Raw genomic sequence first — 25549 nt, forward strand, 5'->3', positions numbered from 1 at the left:
ACCCAACACATGCCGCGGTAACGTGAAACCGATTAAGGTGAAAATTGTCGAAGATATTCACTGGGAGAAAGAACAGCAATTGTTTGCCCTGGGGGTTTCTGAAACCTCTGGATGGCAGTTATAGGAGATAACTGTAACGTGATTGACTGTATACTGAAAAGAGAATGGCACCAAGGATGTTACCTTGACGAACACCCGATTCGTAGTTGAAAGTACCTATCGGCCAGGATTTTAGGATGATGTAATAACAACCCTTTTGTCACGTCCCCGAGGGTGCCATGATGTCTACCACCCTTGGTGAAATATTTAAGATTTTGTGTGTGTGTGTGTGTGTGTGTGTGTGTGTGTGTGTGTGTGTGTGTGTGTGTGTGTGTGTGTGTGTGTGTGTGTCAAAGGAGACGGAAAATAAACTGCATACAGTGAGATAGAAGTTGAACAAAATTGAGAGAAACTGACACTTATGAAAGGTAGCGTGTGAGAGAGATGAGACTCGTGCAGGTATGAAACAAAAAATGAGACGTCTTGGTAACCAAGACAGTGAAATAGAGAAAAGAATAGTTCGAGAAAAAGCTGAGACAGAAAAAAGTATATTGATATGAAAATTGAAACAAATGAAAACTGACAGAAATAATACAAAAGTCACGGTGAGGCTCGGAGAGAGAGAGAGAGAGAGAGAGAGAGAGAGAGAGAGAGAGAGAGAGAAACATCCACCATTTTTCAGTTGAACAAGTAATCTTAGATTTTGAACAGTTTTACAAACAACAAAAGAGAAACTAGGCGAGTGAAAAGTTGGAAAAAAATTAGTAAGTGATTAAGGAAGTGAAAGAAATACAATTACACTATTATTATCTGAATCTTTAAAGATAGAAAAAGTATTTTGCATTAAATATAACTGTAAGATCTTCTGCTGTGTATTCTGTTTGGTACCACCCTTTCAGTTTTACAACTATATACGTAATCTGATAGCTAATTTGGTCGATTTAGTACAATGAATTACTATTTGACAGTGGTTCGTTTTTTAATCCTCGATGGTTGAACATGGAAATAAAACAAATATACAAATCGCCCATTTTCTGCTCACCTGATCGGCCGAAGTCGCCTCTGCGGTACGTGGAGTACGACTGAGGGTTGCGGCGGTTTGCCACCCCACCCCCCCGAAAAACAACCCCTTCGCCGCCGCCGACGCCGCCACCGCCTCAGACAAACTCAAACACGAGTTTCGCCCTTTCGCCCAACCCCCCTTCGACGCACGGCAACGGCGTGGATAAACTGATAAATTGAGATAGGCCTGAGCTAATATAACACTCCTTCCGAGCAGAAAACTGTCTCAACCTCCCCCCCCCAAAAAAAATACATTTTCCACTCAGTGATTTCGACCGTATGAGAAATTTCAAGACTGGAAATACCCCATCAATCATATATACCACTCAGTCCTTCCACTTTCTCCCAATACATTATTTTTAAAAAACATTTGATTGTCATGATCAAGACTAGTGGACCTATCATCACTTGTTGACCTAAAAACTTTTGTTGTCCCAAGTCGAGTTTGGGAGTTTGAAAAGTGTTCCCACGAGGAAACAACAGGACGGCCGTTTATATAAGAGGACCTGCGACCTTTTAATGGTACGATTCCCTGGTTTGATTTAAATAATACATTTCACTGGAAATGACAAATAACACCACGAAAAACAACTTGCGTTTTAATATTTTTTGTTGGCAATGCATTTAATACATTGTCTTTCTGTTTGCCTATTTAATTTGTCCGTTTCAGCCTTTTTTTTCTCTTGCTCACTTATTTAAATAATTGTTTGTGAAACATTTTAACATGAATATGCTTTAAGTGTCATCAATTTCGCAAGGAATGCACATGGATTGGATTAATTTATGATAGGAATGATTAGGTTTAGTCGAGTAAAAGACGGATTATTTTAGGTTAAAATATGTAAGGTTTGTGTTAGAGACGGGTTAAGCTAGGGTAAAATAGATAGGGTTAAGAGGTTAGAGATGGGTTAACATGGGTTAGGTAAAGTTAGGAATAGAAAAATTAGGACATTTTTGTTTTAAAAACTATTAGGTCCAAAAAGACCCGCCACGGCCGTTCCCGTTAATTTCTATCGACGGCGGTGATATTGTTGAATACTAACACTAACATGAACTACTAAACCCAAAACTTAACCTAACCAAACCATATTGGGAAGCAGGTTGAGTAAATATCCTTCTGCAAGGGTTAGCTGGAGGAATTAAAAGCCTACCGCAACTAACATATTCCGTCCCTTACATAATTTAACACTACCAAATCCCAACTCTTCCTAACCTAACCCGTCCCTGCCTAGCCTAACCTAACACTACTTAACCCAAACTCTACCTAGCCTTTCCATTCCTAATACCCATGCGCACTTTAGCGCGTAAAATGATCACGAAAAACATCCAATTTTACCTAACCTAACCGACCTATGCGACTCGTGATAATGCGAAATCGATGACGCGAAAGTAGATACACAAAAAAATTGTGTATCCATTCTAAAAGATTATTCGTGTTAAAAATTTATTGTGTTGAAAAAATATTTGCAAATTTGGAAGAAGAGTGTATTTAATTAGTATTACAACATTTATTGCCATTGTGGTGCGGTTGGTGACAATTCTGTCAATTCGTCCTTCCAGGGGACGTTCCGCCCACTCCCTCGGGATAAATCGGGATTGATCCTGTCGGCAAGAGAGAAGGGAAAAAATTACGGCTCCATCAATTACAAATTGACCGACGGAATGTTGTCCCGAATGAAAAAAAATTCATTAACATTCGAATAGCTTGTCTTCTGCGCGTAGGATGTGGCCACTCCACCACTCACACGAAGGTTAATCTCGTGAATAAACAACCACCGTGTCAGCGTTGTCTCGAAATGCGATTGGAAAGCTTAAAATTTCTTTTGTCACACTGATTACTGTTGACTTTTTCATCATTTTGCAATTATGACACAAACGCCCTCATAAACCGGCCTGTATGTAACACTCAAGCATCAGAGAAGTTGTAGTAAATCACAAATTTTCATCAGAGAAAATTCTAATTTTATATAATTTCAAGATAGTTTGGCAACTGGGAGACCAGTTGGTAATAAACAGACCGTTCGACCTTTCACAATAAGTACAGTTAAAATCAATAAGTACATCTTATTGACCGATATAATCCAATTGGTCGGACGAAGCTACAGCGTTTAAGACAAACGATTGATTGAAATGATAAAGGTGGGGTGAGTAGGGTTTAATCTCTTTAAATAAATCTCTTTTAAAGAGATTAAACGATTGATTGCCTTCCGAATTGTGTTAACCCGCTATAGAAAGTAGGTGACTTGGACACAGGTTGTTCGAGCACAGAACTTTATACAAAAATCTGATAAGAAAAATATAAAAACTAGTGCGGGCGCTATCGTTCTATGTACTCATCATAAATCAGAACTTCATTAGATTTCGTGGTCCGATTGACCAAATAACATCTTTCAATTAATGTCACTTTTGCAATTCATGTCGAGAGACGTGGTTGTAGAAGTCCTTCAACCTGATGATGAGGTAAATGGCTCGAAATCCGGATCTTTGCAAACCAACTTACTGTGAGTAGGAACTATCTTTTTAAAAAGGATTAAACCACATTCACTCCATCATTTATCATTTCTTTCAATTAATTTAAAAGCAAATAAGAGAGAAAATTCGAAAGGTTGGGTTGAGATGGGAAGTTAGTGTCCGAGTGGATCGAAGTCACGATAGCTCGAGTGGTAGAGCAGCGGCGTATTTAGCCGAAAGTCATGGGTTCGAATCCCGCTCGTGACACTGACTTTTTTATCTCAACCAATACCTTACATAAAGATAAATCAGAACATTTAGCCTTAATTACATTCTGCCTGGAGGGAAGGTAAAGTTCAAAAATGCAACCAATTAGAGATAGATAGTATTCATAAACATTTATTTCTACGCTGTAAATTAAGGTTAATTGTGTAATTTTCTTCTTGAAGCCATTGTCATACACAATTGGCCCTACAGCCAGGCAGTTCGAGGCCCTGCCCTGAAGGGAGAAAATAGCCCAGAAAGGAAGTTGCGGAAGAGAAGTTTATTCGGCATGAAGAAAGAAAGTACAATGTCTCTTGGGATTGTTTAAAAAAATAAACTGTTTCATTTCCTCGATCCCCCTTTCCTACCAAAAAGCTCAGCCGGAAAAAGATCTCCGGGCCATTTGGTTACTACCTCCAGCCAGCTCCAGCACCTTTTCGATTCACGTAATCTGATTTCAGTCAGAGGTCTGCGGAACCACAACTCTCGGCTTCACCCCCAAATCATATTATGTTTGGTCAATTTTCACAACAAAATTATTACATCGAATCACCCTGGCTCCCTTTCATCACCTTTTTATAGCCCTTGCGGTTGGCGTTCCTATCATTCTTCTTGGAAACAGTGAACCGTCTTTGCAATGGTACAAGTCGAAATATTAGGGGTGTTGGTCAGCGAGTCATGCTAGACTGGACCATCTTCAATTGAGTTGAAAAACTCAAACCCGTTTTGGCATTGCACCATCTTCAGTGAGGAACTTGCAATTCCGAAATTGGGTAGTTCAACAAACCCCCGAGCCCAATAAGTGACCCAGTGCCGGTTCAGTATTAGTCAAAGTAATATTAAACAATGTCATCTAAGCGACTATTTTCATTGACAAATTTAAATGAGATGATGTGATTACTTTTAAATATAACAAGGGGACGACCAGGTTGGTGGGTCACGAATTTGGGCCAAACGTTTTTTTATTCTACCCTCCAAAATATCGGACACATATTATGGCCACTTCTTGTGAATACGATAATACGGTTTCACTAAAAAAAAATCTGAAAGTTGAAATTTTTCGTTTTTTAATATTTTTATTTCGCCTTTCTACTTGCTCAAATCAACTAGGTGAATGCTATAAAAATGGAGTAAAAGCTGTCAAAGTTTATCAATAACCAAAAAAATTCTAAAAACCAAATATTTTTCAAAGAACTAGGACATTTTGCCATGTTTGGGTTGGCAAAAAAATAAAGAATTAAATAAAATGGGGGGAATAGGAAGAAGGAAAATAAAGGAAGGCTTACTTGGCTTTTGTATACAGTATGTTGAAGTAACTGACGAGATTCACAGGGCGCCTCGTGAAGTTGGCACCAGTTGCATCGAAGATAGTGACCTCCAGGGTGGATGGAAAAGGGGATATTGTGGAAACGTAGAAACAGTTAGAAATTAATGAAAATACGGGAAAAACTTCAGGTTCCATGGTTTTGGATGTGATTAGGGGGCTAACTTAGGTGTAGGAAAGGGAGGGTTTTCAAAAACTGTGAGGTTTTGGGGATTTTAAGGATCGACGTTGATCGTTTGTCATCGAGACGAGAACTGAGGGGATGGGATTTAGGATTGGAGGAAGTAAAGGATAAGAGGGCAAAGTCCACTTGACCTCTGCCCTGACCCCGAACTTTCTTTTTTCGTGAAACTAATATGAAAATTCAATTTACCATCTCAGGAGATCCCTAAAAGTAAATTTTTGTTTAAATTTAAATTTATCGATTTTTTGAACCCTAAAATGTTTATTTCTGATTTTTGGGAATCGCTATCGGAATATCTGACTCAAACCATTATAATTCAAAAAAGACTAAAAGGATTTTAATGTCTAGACCATTTGAAAGAAAAAGAACGCAGCTTTTAAACGACGTATCATCAAAATATATATAACATTTCTATAAGAAAATACACAAAATAGCAAAATTATTTGTCAGATTGTTTTTCAATTTATTTTAATTTTTTGTATATTTAAGTATTTTATTAATTTTTAAAGGCTAAGGTCATTTCACAACCTAACATTTGAACCTTGTATCTTAGGTTTAGCTATGTATATCCCTTCTGATTGCTATAAAGCCAAATGTATGCAAAAAACCTATTTTAAATTATAAAATTTATTCCTGTTCTTTAATTAGAATTTCGAATTTTTGTTCCATAATTTAAACATTTCCCATAGGCCAATAATAATACTAATAATAATAATAATAACGGAGTCAGACTAGCAACAGTCTCATGACTATAGCCGTTATCCTTTCTATCTTCCTTTCAAATACCTAAAAATATTTAAATGTATATAAATATATAAAAAAAATAAATATATAAATGCACTAATGCTACTTACAAATAATAATAAATGTGTGGTATTTAGTGACTGTTAATTAATGATTATTTGGAGATCGTGAGATGCAGTGTGATGTGATGTAGGTTTAGAACAAATGTATTGGTATAATTTAAACAATATTTATAAATCCCAGACCCCGAAGATGATCTCAATAAAGATCAAATTGTTGGCACAATAATGAAGCATACGTTACACCAGACCGCATCTCACTATCTCCAAATAATCAATAATAATCAAAGAAAAACAATAGGGAGCTATCTTTCCTTATTTAAATTGCGATTTTGGGCATTGTAGTTTATTACTTACTTACATTACTTATTACTCTTTTATTTCATTTGATTTCATTTTTCAGCTCTGACAGCCTCAAAAATCCCTCAAAACTTTGGTTTTTGCCAGCGGAAATTCTTGCTTGTTTCAAATTTTATAGTCAGGTGATCTCTTTATTATTATTTTTAATTTATTTATTAATTATTATTTTTTTATGGAAATAAAAGTTCGATTTTAATGTTAGATACAGTTGTACAATGGCTGTACAATTTCTTTAAAAGGAATTATCAAACATGAAAATTAGCCCACTAGGTTTTGTGAAAAGTTATGTTAAAGTTGGCACTAGGAATGACAGTCAGGCAGAATGTCATCAAAATTATCAGTCGAAAAACTAATTTCCAAATGTTGTTAATCCAAAAGTCGGTAACTAAGGGTTTTATAATGCTAGAATCGTGGCAATGAAGTCAAATCCAAATTTTGACCAATCCACAATTGACCCGTTTGGGTCGCAGTGGAGGAATAATTCTTATTCAATCAACCCCCACAAAAATTAACCATTTTTGACCTGCTTTGCTGATTAATAACGAATTTCCTATTTTAGTTTATTTATTAAATTAATCACATTCGCAAAAAATTATTTATTCTTTTTACAGTTGTAAACTAACCCAGAGCTGAAGATGTTTAACTTTAAAGAACGAAAGCTCGGCATGAAGTTGGGAGTTTCTAGGTTTCTGTGACCTAATACCTGATTATCAAACAAAACGAATACATCTTTTGTAAATGATGGTTCTCACAGATTTGTGGTTTACAGTGAACCGATTTCAAGCATTAAACTCTTATCAGCTTGAAGGAGTTACAAGAACATCTCTCCCTTCACTCTTCATCATTTCTGTAGAATTAATACACCAAAAATAATATTTTGATTTATGCTCATTTAATTGCGCCTAAAATTAGATTTTGAAAAAGCTTCATTTACCTGATTAAGTCGATTTATTAATAATTCCCTTAAGTCTACTTTATGCACTGTTATTGGAAAAATGGGGCTATTTACATAATTGTTTATTCTCACTTGTCAACAAAGACCCACCGTCACCTTGTAAGTCTTTAATAATCATTAATAATAATTTTAATTAATTAGATTTTTTATCTAAGGTTTTAATTGAGATGAAAAAGCTATCCTGCTTCTTACACTAGCTTTTTCATCTCAATTAAAACCTTACTGAATTTATTTAGTAGTCCTAATTGATTGTATTATTTTAATTAATTATAATTTTTATCTAAGGTCTTGGTTGAGATGAAAAGTTAACACTAGCTTTTTCATCTCAACCAAGGCCTTAGATAAAAAGTAGAATTAATTAAAATAATTAAGACAGTCAATTATGACTACTAAGTACATCTATGGATTAATATATTAACAATATTCTTTAATAATAATAAGAAGAATAAAGTTTAATTTGGTTTCCAAACATGCATAGAAAAAAGCAATACTAGGAGGAAATAGATCATAATAACAAGAGATTCACTAATAAAAAATACTTTTCAATTAATTAATTTTTTAATTAAGGTTTTGGTTGAGATAAAAAAGTCAGTGTCACAAGCGGGATTCGATTTCCCAACTCAACCGCACCTTTTGAATTTTCTCTCCTTTTTGCCATTTTTCAAAATTCAAAAGGTGGTGTTGAGATGGGAAGTTAGTGTCCGAGTGGATCGAAGTCACGATAGCTCGAGTGGTAGAGCAGCGGCGTATTTAGCCGAAGGTCATGGGTTCGAATCCCGCTTGTGACACAGACTTTTTTATCCCAACCAAAATCTTAACTAAAAAATTAATTAATTGAAAAGAATTTATTTGTTCAAGCGGACCATGAAACCTTATAAATAAAAAATACTTTTAAGAAACACTTTAATTTCTTAAAGCTTAATGATAACCCAAAATAATATACAAAGTTTACAATAAACTTTTATATTTATGAAAGGGTAACAGGTTTAACTGTTTTTAAATACATGTTTTGAATTATATTTACAATAGATACAGTCAATTACATTTAAGTATAAATAGATTATGCGGTCTATTAATAATGTGGAAAAACTGGATGATGGGGGGAAAAGAAAATCAGTCTTGCTTTTCCCTGTTATAATTATCTTTTTTTCGTCTTTTGTTCTTTTTCAAAGGACTTCATCAGAAGGTTCAGTTCCAAAGTAACGATCACCGAAATTACCGATGCCAGGCAGGACGTAGAACTTCTCGTTGATCTCAGGATCGACTGAGGAAGTGACGATTTTCACATTAGGGAAAGCGTATGCTATCGTATGGACTCCTTTAAAAAAGATAAATTTGACATTTTTTCTTTTAAAAAAATATATATATCCTTAAATTGTCTTTAGACTCTTACCTTGAACCGATTTTTTCAAGACCCTATACAAGAAAAATTACACAGAAAAAAAAGAAGNTTTGTTTAATTTTAATTAACCTGATTCGGCCATGAGAAGAGAAACTATTAGGATGTTTTCCTCGGGGACGTCGTGATCAAGCAAGACCCTTATGGCCATCATAGCCGCAGCGCCTGTTGCGACAGTCGCATCCATTAAGATGACCAAATAATCCTTTATATCTTTAGGCAATCTTAAGTAATAAAGCTGAAAAAGTTTGATAATTGAAAAGCTTTCTTTTTAAAATTTGGATAAAAGATGGTTCACCTCAGGTTCACCGGTGCTAAGATTGGTCTGTATTAGAATTTTACCTATTCTAATATCTTTACAAACATCACATACGGCTTGTTCCATTGTCTCCCCGGCTCTGAGGATTGATACGCCGCAGATTTTGTCTGTAGCTAATCTTTTACCTTGGTACTTGACACCTTGTGGAGTTTCGACTTCTATTTCCTGAATCAAATAACAAATGAATATAAATATTTATTGGTTTTTAATAATAAAACGTGTTATATACTTTGAAAGGAAGAAGCGAGAGGGCGTATTCAATGACAAGCCTGATAAGCCGTTTAGAATAAAATATAAATTCGTCTCGCGGCGTATCCTTGTTTCTGATAAAAGTATGCAGTCCGCTGACCTGCGGGCTCGAAGGCAAGAGGAAAATCGAGCTCGGAAGGGGCTGGCCGACGAAAGAACTCGCAAGTTTCTCCCTCAACTTGAACCCTCTCTTTATATTAAAAAATAAAAAAATTAAAATTAAATTTAAAAAACAGCAAATTATAAAATAATAGAAGAACCTTACGAGTGTTAGTTGAGTATGGACGTGATGAACGATGAGTTCAATGGCAACCTTGTTGTCACCACCTCGTGGTACAATAATGTCAGCATGTACCATAGACGGCGCAATATAATGGCTGAAAGCTGGTTTCACCATGGTGCAGTATTGTTTCAAAACGCCATCGAGATCGCGTCCTCTTTTGCAAATATCCCGCCTTAGCCTTCTTGCAAGTCTCACGTCAGCGTCCGTGTCCACGAATATTTTCATGTCTAACATCTTAAAACATACAATTAAAAATTATACAATGTATTATCACATTTACAAACTTACATTTAAGACTTCTGTGTTATAAAATGCCAATATCCCTTCAAATATGACGACATTAGCCCCATACATCGTTTTCTATATTTTAAAAATAAATTATACACAATTAATGAACTTTTCTTTTTAATAAGATTATTTTTGTTATAAAATTTTACGGTTTTATTCTCTCGACAGTGAGTCATGAAGTTGTAAATCGGCACTTCCACTTTTTTACCCTCCTTGAGCCTTTTGAGTGTCGGGATGAGCAGGTCAAAATCGAAAGCGTCCGGATGGTCGAAATTGTACTCATTGAACGATGCCAGCAAGTGTTGTTTTTCATTGAGCACCTGGGAAAGATTTTCGAGTTAAATTGTGTACAAAGTCAAAAACCTTTCTGTCTGATTGTTAAATTTTTATATTTCTAAAAATCTAAACATGCAAAACCTTGACAGATTTGTTTTACCATTTGACACAACTTTTAGTAGCAACATTAACTCGATTTAATTTTAATACTTAATGTTTATTATAATAGTATAATTATTTCCATTTTGATTTTTTGATGCAATTAGAGTGAGGTGTAATAAGTTAAAATATTAATAACCCTTTAATTTAAATTAATAATATACCAATTCAGGACATACCTTATAAAAAGAGTCCATGCTCAAGAGAGTGACCCAAGGTACGTCCAAAGATTCGATAATTTTTGTTGCAACAGTCGTTTTCCCTGAAGCGCTCCCACCACAAATACCTATTGTGTGTTAGTTGGCTAATTATTGTTAGTTTTCTTATAGTTTTTTTTTTTAAACATCCCACATTGACATGCCAGTCGGCTTACCTATGACAAACGGTTTGACCTGCTGCCCCGCAGAATTGTACCACGGAGGCCGGCCAGCGGTGTAAATGGTCCTCCTGTACCTCCTAATCACAGACTCAGATGCGGTGTGAGTCGACTTCGCCATCGAGCTAGACGTTGTCCTCTGCCTCCGTGCCCTTGGCGACTTCTGCGAACCTGTTTCCGTCAAAACGGAGGCAAACGGAAAAACACTAACAAATTGTATTGTTTGAGTCGCTTTTCAAAAGAAATACCAGCTGAAGGCGGTCTTGGAGATTGGGGAGGTGTGATCTTCGCTGAGATGAACTCATCTGACGGTAGCTCCTTGCTGAGTACGTTATCAAACTCCCTCTCACAGACATCACTGGAGGAAAATGAAAAACAAACTTTGTGTAAGAACAAATTTAATTTAACCCAAAGAAAGCATATAAGATTAAAAAAGAGGAATTGATAAGACCGCTATAATAAAACTGCGTTTTAATCCCTTTTTTGTAAATATTAACCATTTTTTTGTGTCTCGCGATGTTCGCCTTAATTTTACACACTTCGGTATAGGAAGTAAAAATGACATTTTTTTTTTTTTTAATTCCCTTTATTTTGTTACTAATCAAATTCGCTAAACTTTCACCAATCAAATTATAAACCAGATGTATGTAAAAATATACATTTGAAACACATGTTTTAAGCTAGCTCAACTTAAAAAAACTCTTGTAAATCTAGAACAAGCTATATGTGACTCATTCCAAAACAAAAATAAATTAGTAGAGGTATTTGTAGATATACAAAACGTGTTTGACTGAACATAGAGACGTCTGATTATAGACACGCTACAGAATTTAGGGATATGAGGAAGTATGCTATTATTTATTATGAACTTTCTAGGCAGAAGTTTTCATGTGAGATGTGGCTCCGCTTACTCAGGGAGCTTTGCTCAGGAAAATGGAGTACCACAGGGCAGTGTGCTTAGTGCTACACTTTTCTGCTTAACCTTTAATGAGGTACTACTTAAGCATATACGATCACCGTGTAGAGCAATGCTGTATGCAGATGATCTTGTATTGTACTGTCAGGGAAAAAATATAACAACGCTACAAGAAGACATGCAAACTAGTCTAAATGATGTTGATCAGTGGCTATGCAAAAATGATTTTACTGTCTTCATTGAAAAGTCAGCAGGAATTCTATTCTCTAAAAGACGATCTAGTAGTTGTCCAGTTTTGTATATTTCAAATAACCCAATCAAACTCATAGATCGAGTCCCCTATCTTGGAGTTATCTTTGATAAGAATTTAAATTGGACTGCTCACTTCAAAACTTTGAAATCCAAGTGTTCCCAAGCACTGAATGTCATGAAGACCGTAAGCTCATGTTCATGGGTTGCTGATCGCAAGGGGCTTGCATGTTTATACAGATCTCTTGTGTGATCGCATCTAGACAATGGGGCAAATGCTTATGGCTCAGCCTCATCGAGTAAAATTTGTATGCTTGACCCTATACAAAACACCTGACTTAGAATAATTACAGGAGCCTTCTGGTCCAGTCCCATTAACAGTCTCCATGTTGGAGACATTATGCTGGAGAGCATCCTTTAAAATAACTTATTAGATCTAAAATATTTTTCCAAAATTATTTCCTGTTCTGCACACCCACTTAACTATTTTTTTCCTGGAGGTAACCCTCCACATAATAGTCAACATACTATCAAGCCGACTCCTTTCTCTGCTAGAATATCACTAATGTTACTGGATGTACAGTTCATGATACCACCATTGCAAAAAGAAACTTGTTCAGTCACACCTCCCTGCTACTGCCAAAACCAAAAGTAATCTTGTCTCTGAATATGCATAATAAAAATGACACTCCTAGCTATATATATAAACAAGAATGTGTGGTGATTAGTGACATAACACCACACACAAGTCTATCAAAAAACACGGTCGTAACAATGGTAACTCGTAATAAAACAACCAGATGGCACATTAATCACAGATTGGTATCAAAAACCAAGAAACACAGATTGCTACCTCAACTTTACATCTCACCATCCTCTTCATACAATAATAAACACGGCCAAAGGGTTACTTCACAGAATGATTACCCTAAGCCATGAATCATTTCACCACAAGAACATAAAGATATACAAACAGATCCTCCATAACAATCTCTACCCTAAACACTGTTAAATTAAGTCTATCAAATACAAACAAACCAGCATACATTTCCATGCCATTTATTCACGGCCTATCACATAAATTAAACACATTTCTCTCATCCAATAACTTCAAAATATCTTTCAAAAATTATAAAACAATTCAAACACTTTTTTTCCAAAATTAAAGATCCCACACCAATAACAAATAAACCTGACCTAATCTACAAAATCAACTGTTTAAACTGTCCGGCAACTTACATTGGTCTTACATCCCAATATCTGGACAAGAGAGTAAAGCAACATATCTATGATTGCAAAAAACCTAAACAAAATCCTACAGCACTCTCTACTCACCATTTTGAACACAAACACAATTTCGACTTCAACAATCCAAAAATATTACACACAGAACAAAACAAACATAAACGTAATTTTTTAGAAATGGTTTACATCAACAGAGATAAACACAGCATCAATTACAGAACAGATACATGTAAACTCAGTCGCAGCTAAGCCAATATCATTAATCAAATTCAATATAGGTAACATACATATATCATCACATCACATTCTACATATCAAACATTTTTCACATAGTCTAATTTTTCAACAATTTAGCTTTCCTTTTCCTATTTATCTCCTTCTAAATAATCCTGAAAGGATAATCTGGCCGAACCATTACCAACGTTTTTTCCCTTCGTCGACTCTTTTCACCTCAAAGAAGCCAACGCCTTGTCTTTTCTATACAGACTTCCTTCCCCACCCCTTCAAAATCCAACATATATAAACATAAAACAGTAATATCTCACTGGCACTCTCAACACGACACGCAAGAATGGCACAATTACACAGAAGACAAACACTTTGAGTGAGAAATATATTTTGCATTGTATACATTGACTTTTTTCCACATCCTACATGTATTTGTTAAATGTAAACAATGTTTGTAAATCCCAGGCCCTGAAGATGATCTCAATAAAGATCGAAACGTTGGCACGATAAAGAAAATGTTTTCTGAAACCTACATCACACCAGACCGCATCTCACGATTTCTGAATAATAAACAAAAATTCTTAACCATCAAGAGTAAGCTACTCTCAGCAACATACGCTTATTCGAATGGCTCTAAAGGCCCCCATGGGGTGGGAGCCACTTGTGTTGTTGCAGACAGAAAATATTTATTCTCCTTAAAATCAATAGCGAGTAACTATACAGCTGAAATGACGGCAATAATTAAATCACTGAATGTTGATTGCTCGAACAATACACTGGTCGTATGCACTGATTCAATGTCAGCCTACAGACCTTGAACCACCCGTTCTCAAATAAACCCATGGTCCAGGATGCCCTTTATTCACTGAGGTGTCTTTCACAGCGAGGGAAGAGTGTCATTTTATGAATATTTTAAGCAACAAACTAGTGGACAGAGCTGCCAAAGAGGCTGTAGTAAATGGAACCAAAATCAGCGAGATCACAAGGAATGATTTAAATTCCGCTTTAGAAATTAAAATATGGACACAATGCCAAAAGGTTTGGTCAGATGTCACAGATAACAAGCTTCAGGAAATAAAATCTACTGTTCAAATGTGGCCTTCTTCATTTAGAGTTAGAAGAAAAGAAGAAGCGATCCTAACTAGGCTGAGAATTGGGCACCGTAGAGCCACCAAGGAATACTTGATGGCTTGTCAGCCACCACCGCTGTCATTTAGGCAATGAAACTGTGACTATAAAACATATGCTTATATCATGTCACCTATATGACAGTATCAGGAAAAAAAAACTCCAAATGGTCAGTAATGTAAGGGTGAGCTTGTAAGAGTAAATGCTTCGAAAGAGTAGTCTGGTCTCCAGATGTCTCGCATCATGTTCTCCACTATAATATCAAGTAAAAAAAAGAGGCTTTTTGCAAATTAGCATCTCGCTTAGACAATTGAACAATGATGAGTTGTTCTCTTCACATAGAGTATCGGTTTGGTTTGTGGCAATCACATGACCATGTGTGGAGAAGAGGTGAGAATGCTTTGCTAAATGGGCCATGCGTGTCACAGCCTTTTCAGAGTGAGAGCATGACGGGGAAACAACGTACATGCCTGTAATGGATCTTTGACTGCACTAAGGTACATTGAGGAAGTTTTGGAAGCTGTGGGTCCCTTGGCTCTACTTATTGGGGACAACTTTATATAAAGGCATGATAACTGAGGAATATGACTTTTCAAAGATAAAGTCTGTTCAAGGACAATCCCAAAGTTGACAGTGGGACAAAAAGAAATAGGATGATTGTTAATGGTAAATGGAGGTAGGGCATTTCTACATTAAGGTTAAGCCCATTTTCAGAGGCCTAGGAGATAATTGAATTGAGATAATTGAAGTCCACGTGAACTCTTACATTGCAGCTCATAAGTAATGCTCAACTAAATTGAAATTGTTTGTGGTAAGGAGGTTCATCGGATCTCAGCGACCCTGAATTTGGTCCCAACTCCCTTCAAAAATGAGTTTCTTCGATGGAAGAACACCAGTACAACGGTGGCTCAAGTTCACATTTGTGTTGCGAGCCCTCCCCCAAAATATGGAGCCAGGGATAAAGTACAATAAGCTGTACAGCTCAGCTGCAGTGCTCAGGAGGGAACTCTTCCTGTCCCTGGTATCAAAAAAAAAATAAAATAAAATAAAAATAAATAAATAAAAGAGGTTCAGATGATTTAAATATTAACCAGATCCGTTTGATCGTATCTGACATCTGGCCAGACTATTCTCACTGGTTTTGACTGTAGTAATATTCCAGCTGTTTATGCCAGAAATATCTATTATTTTTTTGTGGCCAGGTAGACCTTTGGACCGGACTATCTTCAGATATTAAGGAGATGAGCTGCTCAATCTGTCAATGTCTGTGAATCTCCCTGGCACTTATAACATTTAGCGTTTTTCTCTTGCATACGCTCCCTTAAAAGTCAACATTTCAACCCAATAAGAAGGAAAATCGAGTGGACAGCAAAGAAAAGGAGTAGAGAACGGCCAAATGGGATAAGGAAATGTAGGATTATACGGAGGAGCAACCTAGAGTTAGTACAGTTTTAAGCGAAGTGTAGTGCTTGTTATATATTGTACTATTGGGTCCATCTTCACTCAAGGGTTTGTTGAGATGACTCGTTCAGTCCCTTACTAAAGATGGAGAATGTTGAAAAGCGTTTTGAATACTTCAACAAAGCTATCAGTGAAAATAGACCCAATACCGGTACAGCATGAATACCATCCCGAATTTAACATTGGAGATAACAAAATGGCTAAATGCAGAACATTCTGATGGAACAGTGAAACTAGTCTGATGAATCTATATTTTTGTCTTCAAAACCTCAACTTTTTGTCCGAGTAGTAGCATACCTGCTGCTCTTGGAAAAATTTACTTTAAAAAATTATAATTTGGTTCAGGAATTTATGGTCAGAATCAGCCTTGTCAACAATGACAAAGATGTGTGGTGTTTAGTGACCATTAATTAATGATTATTTGGAGATCGTGAGATGCGTCTGGTGTGACGTAGGTTTTAGAAAAATATTTTCTTTGTTGTGCCAACGTTTCGATCTTTATTGAGATCATCTTCAGGGCCTGGGATTTATTAACATTGTTTAAATTTTACAATGCTTGTAGGGTGTGAAAAAAAATGACTTTATACAATGCTAGAAATTTTAGATCCAATCAAAGTATTTGTACACACTAGTGTTTGTTTTCTGTGTAGATGTGTCATTGCTGTGTGTCGTGTTGAGAGTGCCAGTGAGATAATGATGTTTATGTTTATATATGTTGGATTTTGAATGACAAAAATATTCTAATCCAAAAACAAAGCACCTTTACCAAAACAATGAATCCTGTTATCATTTGAAATAAGGCTGTTGTGTTATTCTGGATTGATGAATACACAATAAATATTAAACAAAAAGGAATGTTATCTTTTTTCATCATCTGGAATTTCAAACAAGAAACAAAGCTCAGAAAATGACCAGGCTTCAATTTGCAATGTGAATTGGAGAACAAGTTCTCGTTAGAGGCGAGTTGAGAATTGGCCCCAAATCTTCAGATGGGCGTAATTTCATATGGAGATGCTGAGGAGAAAGGTATGACCCATGCTGTATGGTTGCTCAGGTGGCATTCCACGGTGGGCCATTGATGTTCTGAGGTGGCATTTCCTCACTGCACAATACTTACACGACATATTTGAAGAACATGTAGTTCAATTTGCCCCCCCCCACCACCACCAACATCGGTGAGAGATTCTTGCTAATGCAGGATAATGACAGGCCCCATAGAGCAAATATTGTGTATGACTACCTGAATGAGGGTGGAATTGGGTGCTTGGTGTGACCAGCTAGAAGTCCATATTTGAGCCCATCGAAAAAATTTGGGGCCAACTTAAGCAAAGAGTACAAGGGCGAAATGCAAGTCCTAACAACCTAGAAGAGTGAAATGGCTGTTATTGATGAATGGGAAAGAATTCCTCATGTTAACAGATGTGATTCATACCAGAAGTGAAAATACTTGGTAATGGAACAAAAAAGTTGGTTTTTACATTTTTTTTTTTTTAGAATTAGGTAATAAACCTTTCCTTTTTAAATGTTTTATTTTTACAACCAAACCTATTTTTGGTATGCAAAATATGAAGAAACCTAAAAACTTTTTTTTTTAATCAGTGTAATTAGGAAAAATTAACTATTACCTAACTTCACAAGCACATTTTTATTTTTTTTAAATGTATTAATTTATAGGGATTACAAAAATCCCTGAAATTAAAATGAAGCTCCAAAACTTACACATACAAAAAAAAACCGAAGGGCTGAAAGTGTGATATTAATTTTCATTCCCTTGAGTTCCTTATTTATTTTTAGGTTTTACCAAATAAAAACTTTGTAAATCTAAAAATTGTAGATGATGAATTGAGTGGTTTTTGTTTTGTCACCTCATCAATTGTGTCATTTTCGTGCATTGATCGACAGGGCCACAACTGCTTTCTTCTTTGTAGTCAGAGAAGTCAACATTTTATCAGATTGGCATCCAAACTAATCTAAAGAAATGGATAAAATTGAAAACACTATGGAATAATAAAAAAATGTGTTCTTAACTCTTAATTCAAGTGGTATGAAAATATTTTCGCTTACACTCACAAGACGGCAGTTTGGCTTTCGGCCGTTAAATCACCACCTGTCGGAATATCCGCTGGCACAAAGAGGCCCTGTTTGTAAATTAATCATCATTCTTCATCATTTATCTCTATTTATTTATTTATATCTATTTATTTGGCTCAGTCTATGCTAAAAATACTACCTCTAAAATTTACCCACAAATAAATTATGATAGTACAGTAAATATTAGTTCCATACAAATCGTAGAAGTGGATGTACTTAATGCCCTTAAAAATCTAAAAAAGAACAATTCCAAGGGTCCAAATTGTATTCCTAATATATTGTTAAAAGAGTGCAGATTTGTCCTGGTGAAACCACTACTACTGTTATTTAATTTATCGTTAGAAACAGGAATATTTCCTACCATTTGGAAAACTAGTCACATTGTGCCAATGTTTAAAAAAGGCAATAGAGCTTTAATACAAAATTATAGACCTATAAATAAATTATCAGTTATTCCAAAGGTTTTTGAACAAATATTATGTTAAAAAAAATTACTCCTATGTTCAATTGTTTAATTGATGAAAACCAACATGGGTTTGTGAAATTTAAATCCACTTTAACAAATCTATTAACTTTCCAGCATACTCGAAGCTTTTGAAACTGGCTATCAGGTCATTTACACTGACTTCAGCAAAGCTTTTGATACAGTTAACCATGAACTTCTCTGCTTTAAGCTAGAAGCTACTTTATGGGGGACCGCGGTAGCCGAGTGGTTAGCATGAGAGACTCTCAGGCCGCGGTCGTGGGTTCGATTCCCACCGTCGCCTCTGGCCCTTTTTTCACAATAACCCCCCCCCCTCAATTTGAACACACATATAAGATTGTCACATGGCTAATATGCATAGTTCATAACGAAAAAAAAAAAAAAAAAAAGCTAGAAGCGATTGGTATTCATGGTGGCCTGCTGGAATGGTTGAGAGATTTTCTGATTAACAGAACTCAAATTGTAAAGATAGATAATATGGAATCAGGACCTATATCTGCTACCTCTGGTGTTCCACAAGGTGGCCACATATCGCCTTGATATTTAATATATTTATTAATGATAAGTGTTTTACAATTAGTCAATTTAAGTTGTTCGCGGACGATCTCAAAGTATTTAAAATAATAAAATCTATTGAAGACTGTGAAGTGTTACAACAAGACATAACTAATCTAGTCAGATGGTGTGATCTAAATTATATGACCAAATATTGATAAATACAATTCAATTAAATGCAATGTTGTTCATTATCATAAGAAACTTAGTCCATTACAATTCAAATATAATATCTGTGATGTAGAACTATTAGCTTTAAACAATATCAAAGACCTAGGTGTAATTTTTGATTTCTCTATTTCTTTTAGCCTGCATATTGAATCTATTGTAAATACATGTTTGAAACTACTTGGTTTCTTGAAAAGAAATAAACAGGATTTTAATAGTATATTTTTCATTAAAATATTGTTTTTTACTCTGATAAGGCCAATCTTTTAAGTTTGTTTTAGTTTTGAGTTTAACTCTGTAGTGTGGTCAACTTATTATCACACTTACATATATAGACTTGAATCTGTTCAAAATAAATTTCTTAAATACTGTTCTTACAAACTTGGTCTAAATTCTAGTTGGATATCATATGAAACTCTCAGAAATGTACTCAACATTAGTCCATTAGAAGATTGTAGATCATCAATTGATATTGTTTTTCTTGTAAAACTTTTAAGGAATATGCTTAGTTGTCCTGAATTGTTCGAGAAGATATCCTTTAATGTACCAGATTCACTCCTCTGTTCTTTATACCATTATGTAAAATGAACTACCTAAAAAATGCTCCCATTCCTAGAATATGTACTAAAGCTAATAAATTAAGTAGTGATCTGGACTTATTCTGTCCATCTCTGGACAAAATTAAAGCTGTGTAATTCCACATACTTTGAGTATGTGTACTGTTGGCTACTTGCCGTTGATGTAATAAATAAATAAATATTTATCATTTATCTCCATCGTTTCTTCACCATTATTCTTTAAAACAAAAGGGCACGGTATGGAGGTGGAAGTCTTACACCGTCTTGGTCCAGAAGTCTTGTTCGAAGGCCTAACTTGAGAATACTGAGCTTGAGAGAATTCCTAACCCTTTAACTGTGCCTTACAGGATAAAGCACAAAAAAATTAAAATATGCAGCCAATCTGCCATCCACATGAGCAGATCAAGGTTAAATGCTTAGGGTAAATTTGGTGATAGTTTTTTAAACTTAATATCTTTTTATGTTTTTTTTTTAATCTTGTTAGTGTCTTGGCTTTATTTATATGCTGTTAGTAAGCTATTGCTGGCTCTTAACAGCTGAGACTTTTCTATTGTGTAGTTTTAGTGCGGGGCCGAGAAAAAAAATTATAATAATCATATTATTAATTTAAAATTATCTTATCATAATGATGGAGGCAGGAGTCAAAGCTTTAAAACCTGCTTAAGCATAAAAAACCACGACCTGCTAAAATTGTGCCTCACCCCTTTGTACAAAATTTTGTACAAGTTGTCAACTCAGAATCAAAAACGTTTTATTTATAATTGTTATTTTCTGAAAAGGGTAGGGAAAACAATTTGGCACGTGGAGGAAGCAGCACAACAGATACTGAACATAAATAGAACTGAAGGCCATCCAATTCTGTACGGCTAGTTTCAAGATAAAATAAGTATTTACGTAAATTACAAGGTGTAAAGTAAATTAATAAACAAGACATCTATGATAAATATTAGTAGATTTTGTTTTTAAACTGGCAAAATCGATGAAACCACATGACGCAATCAAAAATCCATCGCTTAGTTACCAAGACAAACCCAAGTTCTCATGGATTTTTTTCCTTTATTAAATAAAACAATCCAACGTTTTGTTATAATTTACGAGAAAACCAAGTCTATTTACCTTTCAGAACTGGCAGAACTAGGAGGGTCGTAGTCCTGGAAGGCTGACATGGTCAGTGATGATAGACAACTATTGGAATTTGCTGAACAGAATCAATCCCGCCATCGGAGAGAATTCTGAGAAAAGTGCCTGGGGGGGAATTCGTGTTTGAATTTCCTGCCAGCCAGTTATCAGAGGATACACAAAAGTCCCTGGTATAAAGGGGCAGAGGGTTTGTTGACAGTTTCCAACCTTGATACACACAGATCACAAGCAAAATATCCCTGTGTTCAGCATTAAAAAAAACAGCTTGGGTATCTATTAATAGAAAAACACTCATCAGCACTAAAATAGCAAACAAACCGAATCTATAACAGTTTATGGTCATTTGAAAAAATATGTAATATGATTTAACACTCTGCTGACCTCCATAATTACAAAATTGGTCAAATTTCAGGTTTTCAACAACCTTTTCCATCTAAACTTTTCCTGGCGGTTCTTGCACAAATCAAGATCCTCGGTTATTATGCAAACAAGCCGGATCTATAACAATTTAGTGTTATTTAAAAAAAAAAGTAACATGATTATAAATGTAATAACCTCCACAATTACATAAATGGTCAAATTTCAGGTTTTCAGCAACCTTTTCCATCGAAACATTTCCTGACGGTTCAAGCAAGTTACGCCTGCACAAAAAGACTTTCAATTAGTCAACACACGTAACTTGCATAAATCAAGATCCTCGATTATTCTGCAAACAAGCTGAATCTATAACAATTTAGTGTCATTAAAAAATATATATTACATGATTTACAAATGTAATGATCTTCACAATTACAAAAATGATCAAATTTCAGGCTTTTAACAGCCTTTTCCTCTAAGATTTGCTAAAGTTTCATGATCCTCATTGTATATCTCAACTGCTGTTCCTCAATAATTGCATGTCTAACTATCTTTCTCAACAAATCAATTGACACCTGCGTATGTCCAGATGTGTGGAAATTGTCTTACAATGTTCCCATTTTTAAGTCGGGCAACAAATCTGTAGTATTTAATTTATTTAATTATTTATATGGATAAATATACCCAGTTACAAGTTCTATAAGAAGTTAAACTACATAAGTAATAATGAATAATTGAAAATTAAATAATTACGTTATCTAAACATATAACATTAATTAAAAACATGGACTTATTCAACATAAGAACACAAATGTAAGTATTGTGTCATAATACACATATGTTTAAAAAAATAAAAGATGTGAGAAGTAATGATAAAAATTTAATTAAACAAAAGAAATATATAAACAATTGAACACAATTGCAGTGATCAATATTGTTTAAAATATATTTAAATTGATTGATATCAGACGATAGAAATTTACTATTTTCACATCTTTCTAGGATGAATAAAAACTATAAGTTTAATGTATTATAGGGATAGAAATAAAAGAGGCGGCCACAAGGCCTTCTGCACCTTGACCTGAATAGATCTATTGTGCTCCCCTGTTTTTATAACTCATTGACCATCTTCATGTTATTAATCAACCTCCATAGCCTTGCCAGTGGCTCCTTAGTGTAGGATCTTGCTTGAGTTTTCCTTTCCTAGCTACAAGAACCTGCGCCTTCACAAAAACATAAAATGTGTTCTGTGGCCTGCTCCTCTTCCTGGCAGTATCTGCACAGTGTTTTTTCTGACTGCACTCCTATTGGTACTTTCTTAAGTGGCAGTGCCCTGTCCAACCAGAATCCTGGTTTGATTGTGGTTGCATTCCAGTAATTCCTTTGTAAGTTTTGTGGATGGCCCTTCTATGAATTTCTTTGCATGCATCATGCCTGTGGTATTGTCCCTCCAGCTTTTGGACTCATTAAGGATCCGTTTTAAGATGTATCCTCTTTTGTGGCAAGATGCTATGCCACAGTAGGGTTCAGGACCTAGAGAGCCCTTATTGGCTCCCTCTTTCCCCAACATGTCAACCTTTTTGTTGCCTTATGCCCTGAATCCCCCAGGGCAGATGCCAGAATTTATTATTATTGTGATTATTTACTATTAATCCATTTATGTTTAATAGTCTAATTGACCAATTTCCTTATTTCAATTAATTATTCTTTTTATCTAAGATCTTGGTTGAGATGAAAAAGTTAGTGTCACAAGCAAGATACGAACCCATGACCTTCTGCTCAATACGCCACTACTCTAACCACTTGATCTATCATGACTTCGATCTAGTCGGTCACCAACTCCCCATCTCAACCTACAACCTTTCGCATTTTACCTCTTTTTGCCATTTTTCAAAAGTCGTGTAATTAAGATTTGATTCTCAGCGTTTTATGAAAATGGCCAGGGCATGATGTTATTGAAGTGATTACTTCTTTACTTATTATATTAATCCACTTATGTTTATGGTCTAATTGACCATATTAATTATGTCAATTAATTATTCTTTTTATGTATGGTCTTGGTCGAGCTGATCCCACTCATGACACTAACTTTTTCAGCTCGACCAAGACCTTACATAAAAAGAATAATTAATTTAAATAATCAATATGGTCAATTAGGACACTAAACATAAACGGATTTATAAAAATAAAGATCTACAAGTTCCACACCTTCCTTAACCATACATGAGCTTTGTCCCAAAAGTGTCCAGCCTATGCTTGATCGATGAGGATGACCCTTCTTCTACGAGTCAAGTCTTCCAATGGCCACCTACTGACAATGCTCTTGATTTCCTTATATATTGATGTCATTTAATTAATAATAGTTATTACGTACTGTGTAACTTTATAGGATTTTGACTCCTTGTACATCTATATTTATGGAAGATAATGATAAAAACTTTTTTTTTTGAATGGTCATTTTTATGAATTTTATTTATTTCCCCTCCATCAAAAAGAGAATTTCGTTCGTCGTGTTGTGGCAACCCTGATTTCGCCTTTTTTGCCATATTTTCAAGATTTTATCAAGATTTTATCAAGTAAACGTTTGATTTGTGGTAACATAAAAAATAAATTGAAAAAAATTGATTTTATTACTTGGAAAAATTATTTTTGTAGCGTTTTGTAAACTTTTGTTTGTAGAAAGATTGTTTGTAAGGAGAAGGTATCGATCCGAGGCAATGCGATTCGCCAGGCTTTGGCGAAGGGCTTAAAAGTTAAAACCTCTATTTAAAAAATATATATATAGATATATATAAAACACGTTTTTTCAATTTAATACTTTATTTAAAAATAGCCGCTCGTCGTTTCATCGTGCAGATCCAAAACTACAAGGGGAAAAATCGTCTTTCGGAACAATTGGATTTATTCCGGTAAGTTGAAACGCGTTCATGTTCGAATTGGAATTTGCTCCCCGCTGTCCCATAGTACGAAACTTGTTCCGGCTCGAGTACGTCTTGGTCGTCTCGTTTTGCCGATTTGACCGACCTTTTCACCCGAGACGGTCACGAAAAAGACGGTGTTCCGTCTCGACGCGTCCCGTTCTTGAGACGGACTGCTGGACTAACCAGCTATGGAAATATTACTGGCCGTCGTGTCAGTTATCTCGTCGCTCTGTCTCGTCTTGCTTCTGGTCGGTTTCGGTAAGTCTGGAGGCGTTTCTTCACATCCGAGGGCTTTTACGATTTTGGAAAATCGGGGAAATACCCTTTTTTTAAAAAGTGTAAAATTATAAAACCATTTCCAGGGCGACCTCGTATAAAACATGAAAATTTCACGCATGGCCTTCCATGAAGTTTTAAACCACCACCATATAATCGATTATACTTGTTTCTTTTCCTGTTTTACAAATGAAAATTTTTATTCTGTTAAAAACGTTGTGATCAGACCCATTAGAGTACCCAGTACCAGTTTCACCAGGTACTCAAACCTAATTCATAACCTCACACCAAACCCCTCTGTCATCGTTGCCGAAAATTGCTGCCCAACTTCGTCTGTGTTTTATGACAAATAAGCCCGGTTTATCAATTAAAAACCGTTTCACTCAGATAAAAAGGCCAAAAAGTTCAGATTGCACCATTTGACCCAGTAAGAGTTTCTTCTTGCTGAATTCAAATCTATCTCCTACAATAGTTATTTTATTTGTATTTACTATTAGGTGGGAAAGGTGTTTGATTTTGTTTCTTAAACTTTTGAGGTTTTGGCTTTGAGGTACTTCGGATGAAACCCACTGGAGGTTGTGTTGATTTTGGGCAGCCTAGGTTGTACTAGGACTTCACTTGTGAGAAGGGAGGAAGGCTTTAGTCTACTTTGAAAGTTTTAATTCACGCACTATATAATTGATAATATTTGTTTGGATTTGACCGGAGTACCAAAGTGCCACATTCATTGGGTATATATATATACAGGGTGAATTGCTACTCGTGCTACAAACTTCTCCAGTAGATTCTTCACCCTAAAATGAACAAAAAAGTTCATATTGTCCATGGTCCGATTCTCAACCATTTCAGAGTAATTTCGCTTTTTATCGATTTTGAAAGATATCACGTCCTGGCGTCGGAAAATCGTGATATCTTTTAATCTAAACATTTCTCTGAAAATCTAATAGCACCGTTGAAATTC

General features: G+C 35.3%; 2 protein-coding genes across 7 annotated transcripts in view; one reads left to right on the top strand and one right to left on the bottom strand.

Annotated features, from left to right (window-relative positions):
* Nucleotides 1–8405: 8405 nt before the first annotated feature.
* LOC106673379 (uridine-cytidine kinase-like 1) lies at nucleotides 8406–21262 on the bottom strand. Of its 5 annotated transcripts, XM_024229359.1 has the most exons (13): nucleotides 21011–21262; nucleotides 18083–18156; nucleotides 17884–17988; nucleotides 11040–11149; nucleotides 10789–10962; nucleotides 10595–10701; nucleotides 10130–10300; nucleotides 9981–10052; nucleotides 9675–9926; nucleotides 9390–9599; nucleotides 9140–9325; nucleotides 8914–9079; nucleotides 8406–8760 (listed from the first exon to the last, which is right to left on the bottom strand). In XM_024229359.1, the coding sequence occupies exons 3-13, from the start codon at nucleotides 17898–17900 to the stop codon at nucleotides 8609–8611; spliced, it is 1617 nt and encodes a 538-aa protein (XP_024085127.1). In that variant the 5' UTR covers nucleotides 17901–17988; nucleotides 18083–18156; nucleotides 21011–21262; the 3' UTR covers nucleotides 8406–8608. The 5 variants fall into 5 exon arrangements, with proteins under 5 accessions (XP_024085127.1, XP_024085128.1, XP_024085126.1 ...); XM_024229360.1 differs by lacking the exon at nucleotides 18083–18156; XM_024229358.1 differs by lacking the exons at nucleotides 17884–17988; nucleotides 18083–18156 and having other exon boundaries at nucleotides 21011–21261.
* Nucleotides 21263–24088: 2826 nt separating this feature from the next.
* LOC106673398 (N-alpha-acetyltransferase 10) overlaps nucleotides 24089–25549 on the top strand; it is a 4427-nt gene continuing 2966 nt past the window's right edge. Inside the window, exon 1 of one of the 2 annotated variants that reach the window (XM_014405504.1) lies at nucleotides 24089–24300. The gene's annotated coding sequence lies outside the window, so the exon portion shown is untranslated. Of the gene's footprint in view, nucleotides 24301–24327; nucleotides 24571–25549 lie in introns of those variants that run through there. The other variant, XM_014405505.2, reaches the window with a different exon arrangement.

Source organism: Cimex lectularius, unplaced genomic scaffold, assembly GCF_000648675.2.
Source record: "Cimex lectularius strain Harlan isolate CLEC.00 unplaced genomic scaffold, Clec_2.1 scaffold355, whole genome shotgun sequence".
Lineage (NCBI taxonomy): Eukaryota > Metazoa > Arthropoda > Insecta > Hemiptera > Cimicidae > Cimex > Cimex lectularius.

Excerpts from the sequence above, each read along its gene's own strand:
- LOC106673379 (XM_024229357.1), bottom strand. The coding sequence starts at position 11,356 with ATGTCATTTTTACTTCCTATACCGAAGTGTGTAAAATTAAGGCGAACA. Across the intron at positions 10,963-11,039 it reads TCCAAGACCGCCTTCAGCTG|GTTCGCAGAAGTCGCCAAGG; the intron begins GTATTTCTTTTG and ends TGACGGAAACAG. Across the intron at positions 9,927-9,980 it reads ATAACACAGAAGTCTTAAAT|ATGTTAGACATGAAAATATT; the intron begins GTAAGTTTGTAA and ends GTATGTTTTAAG.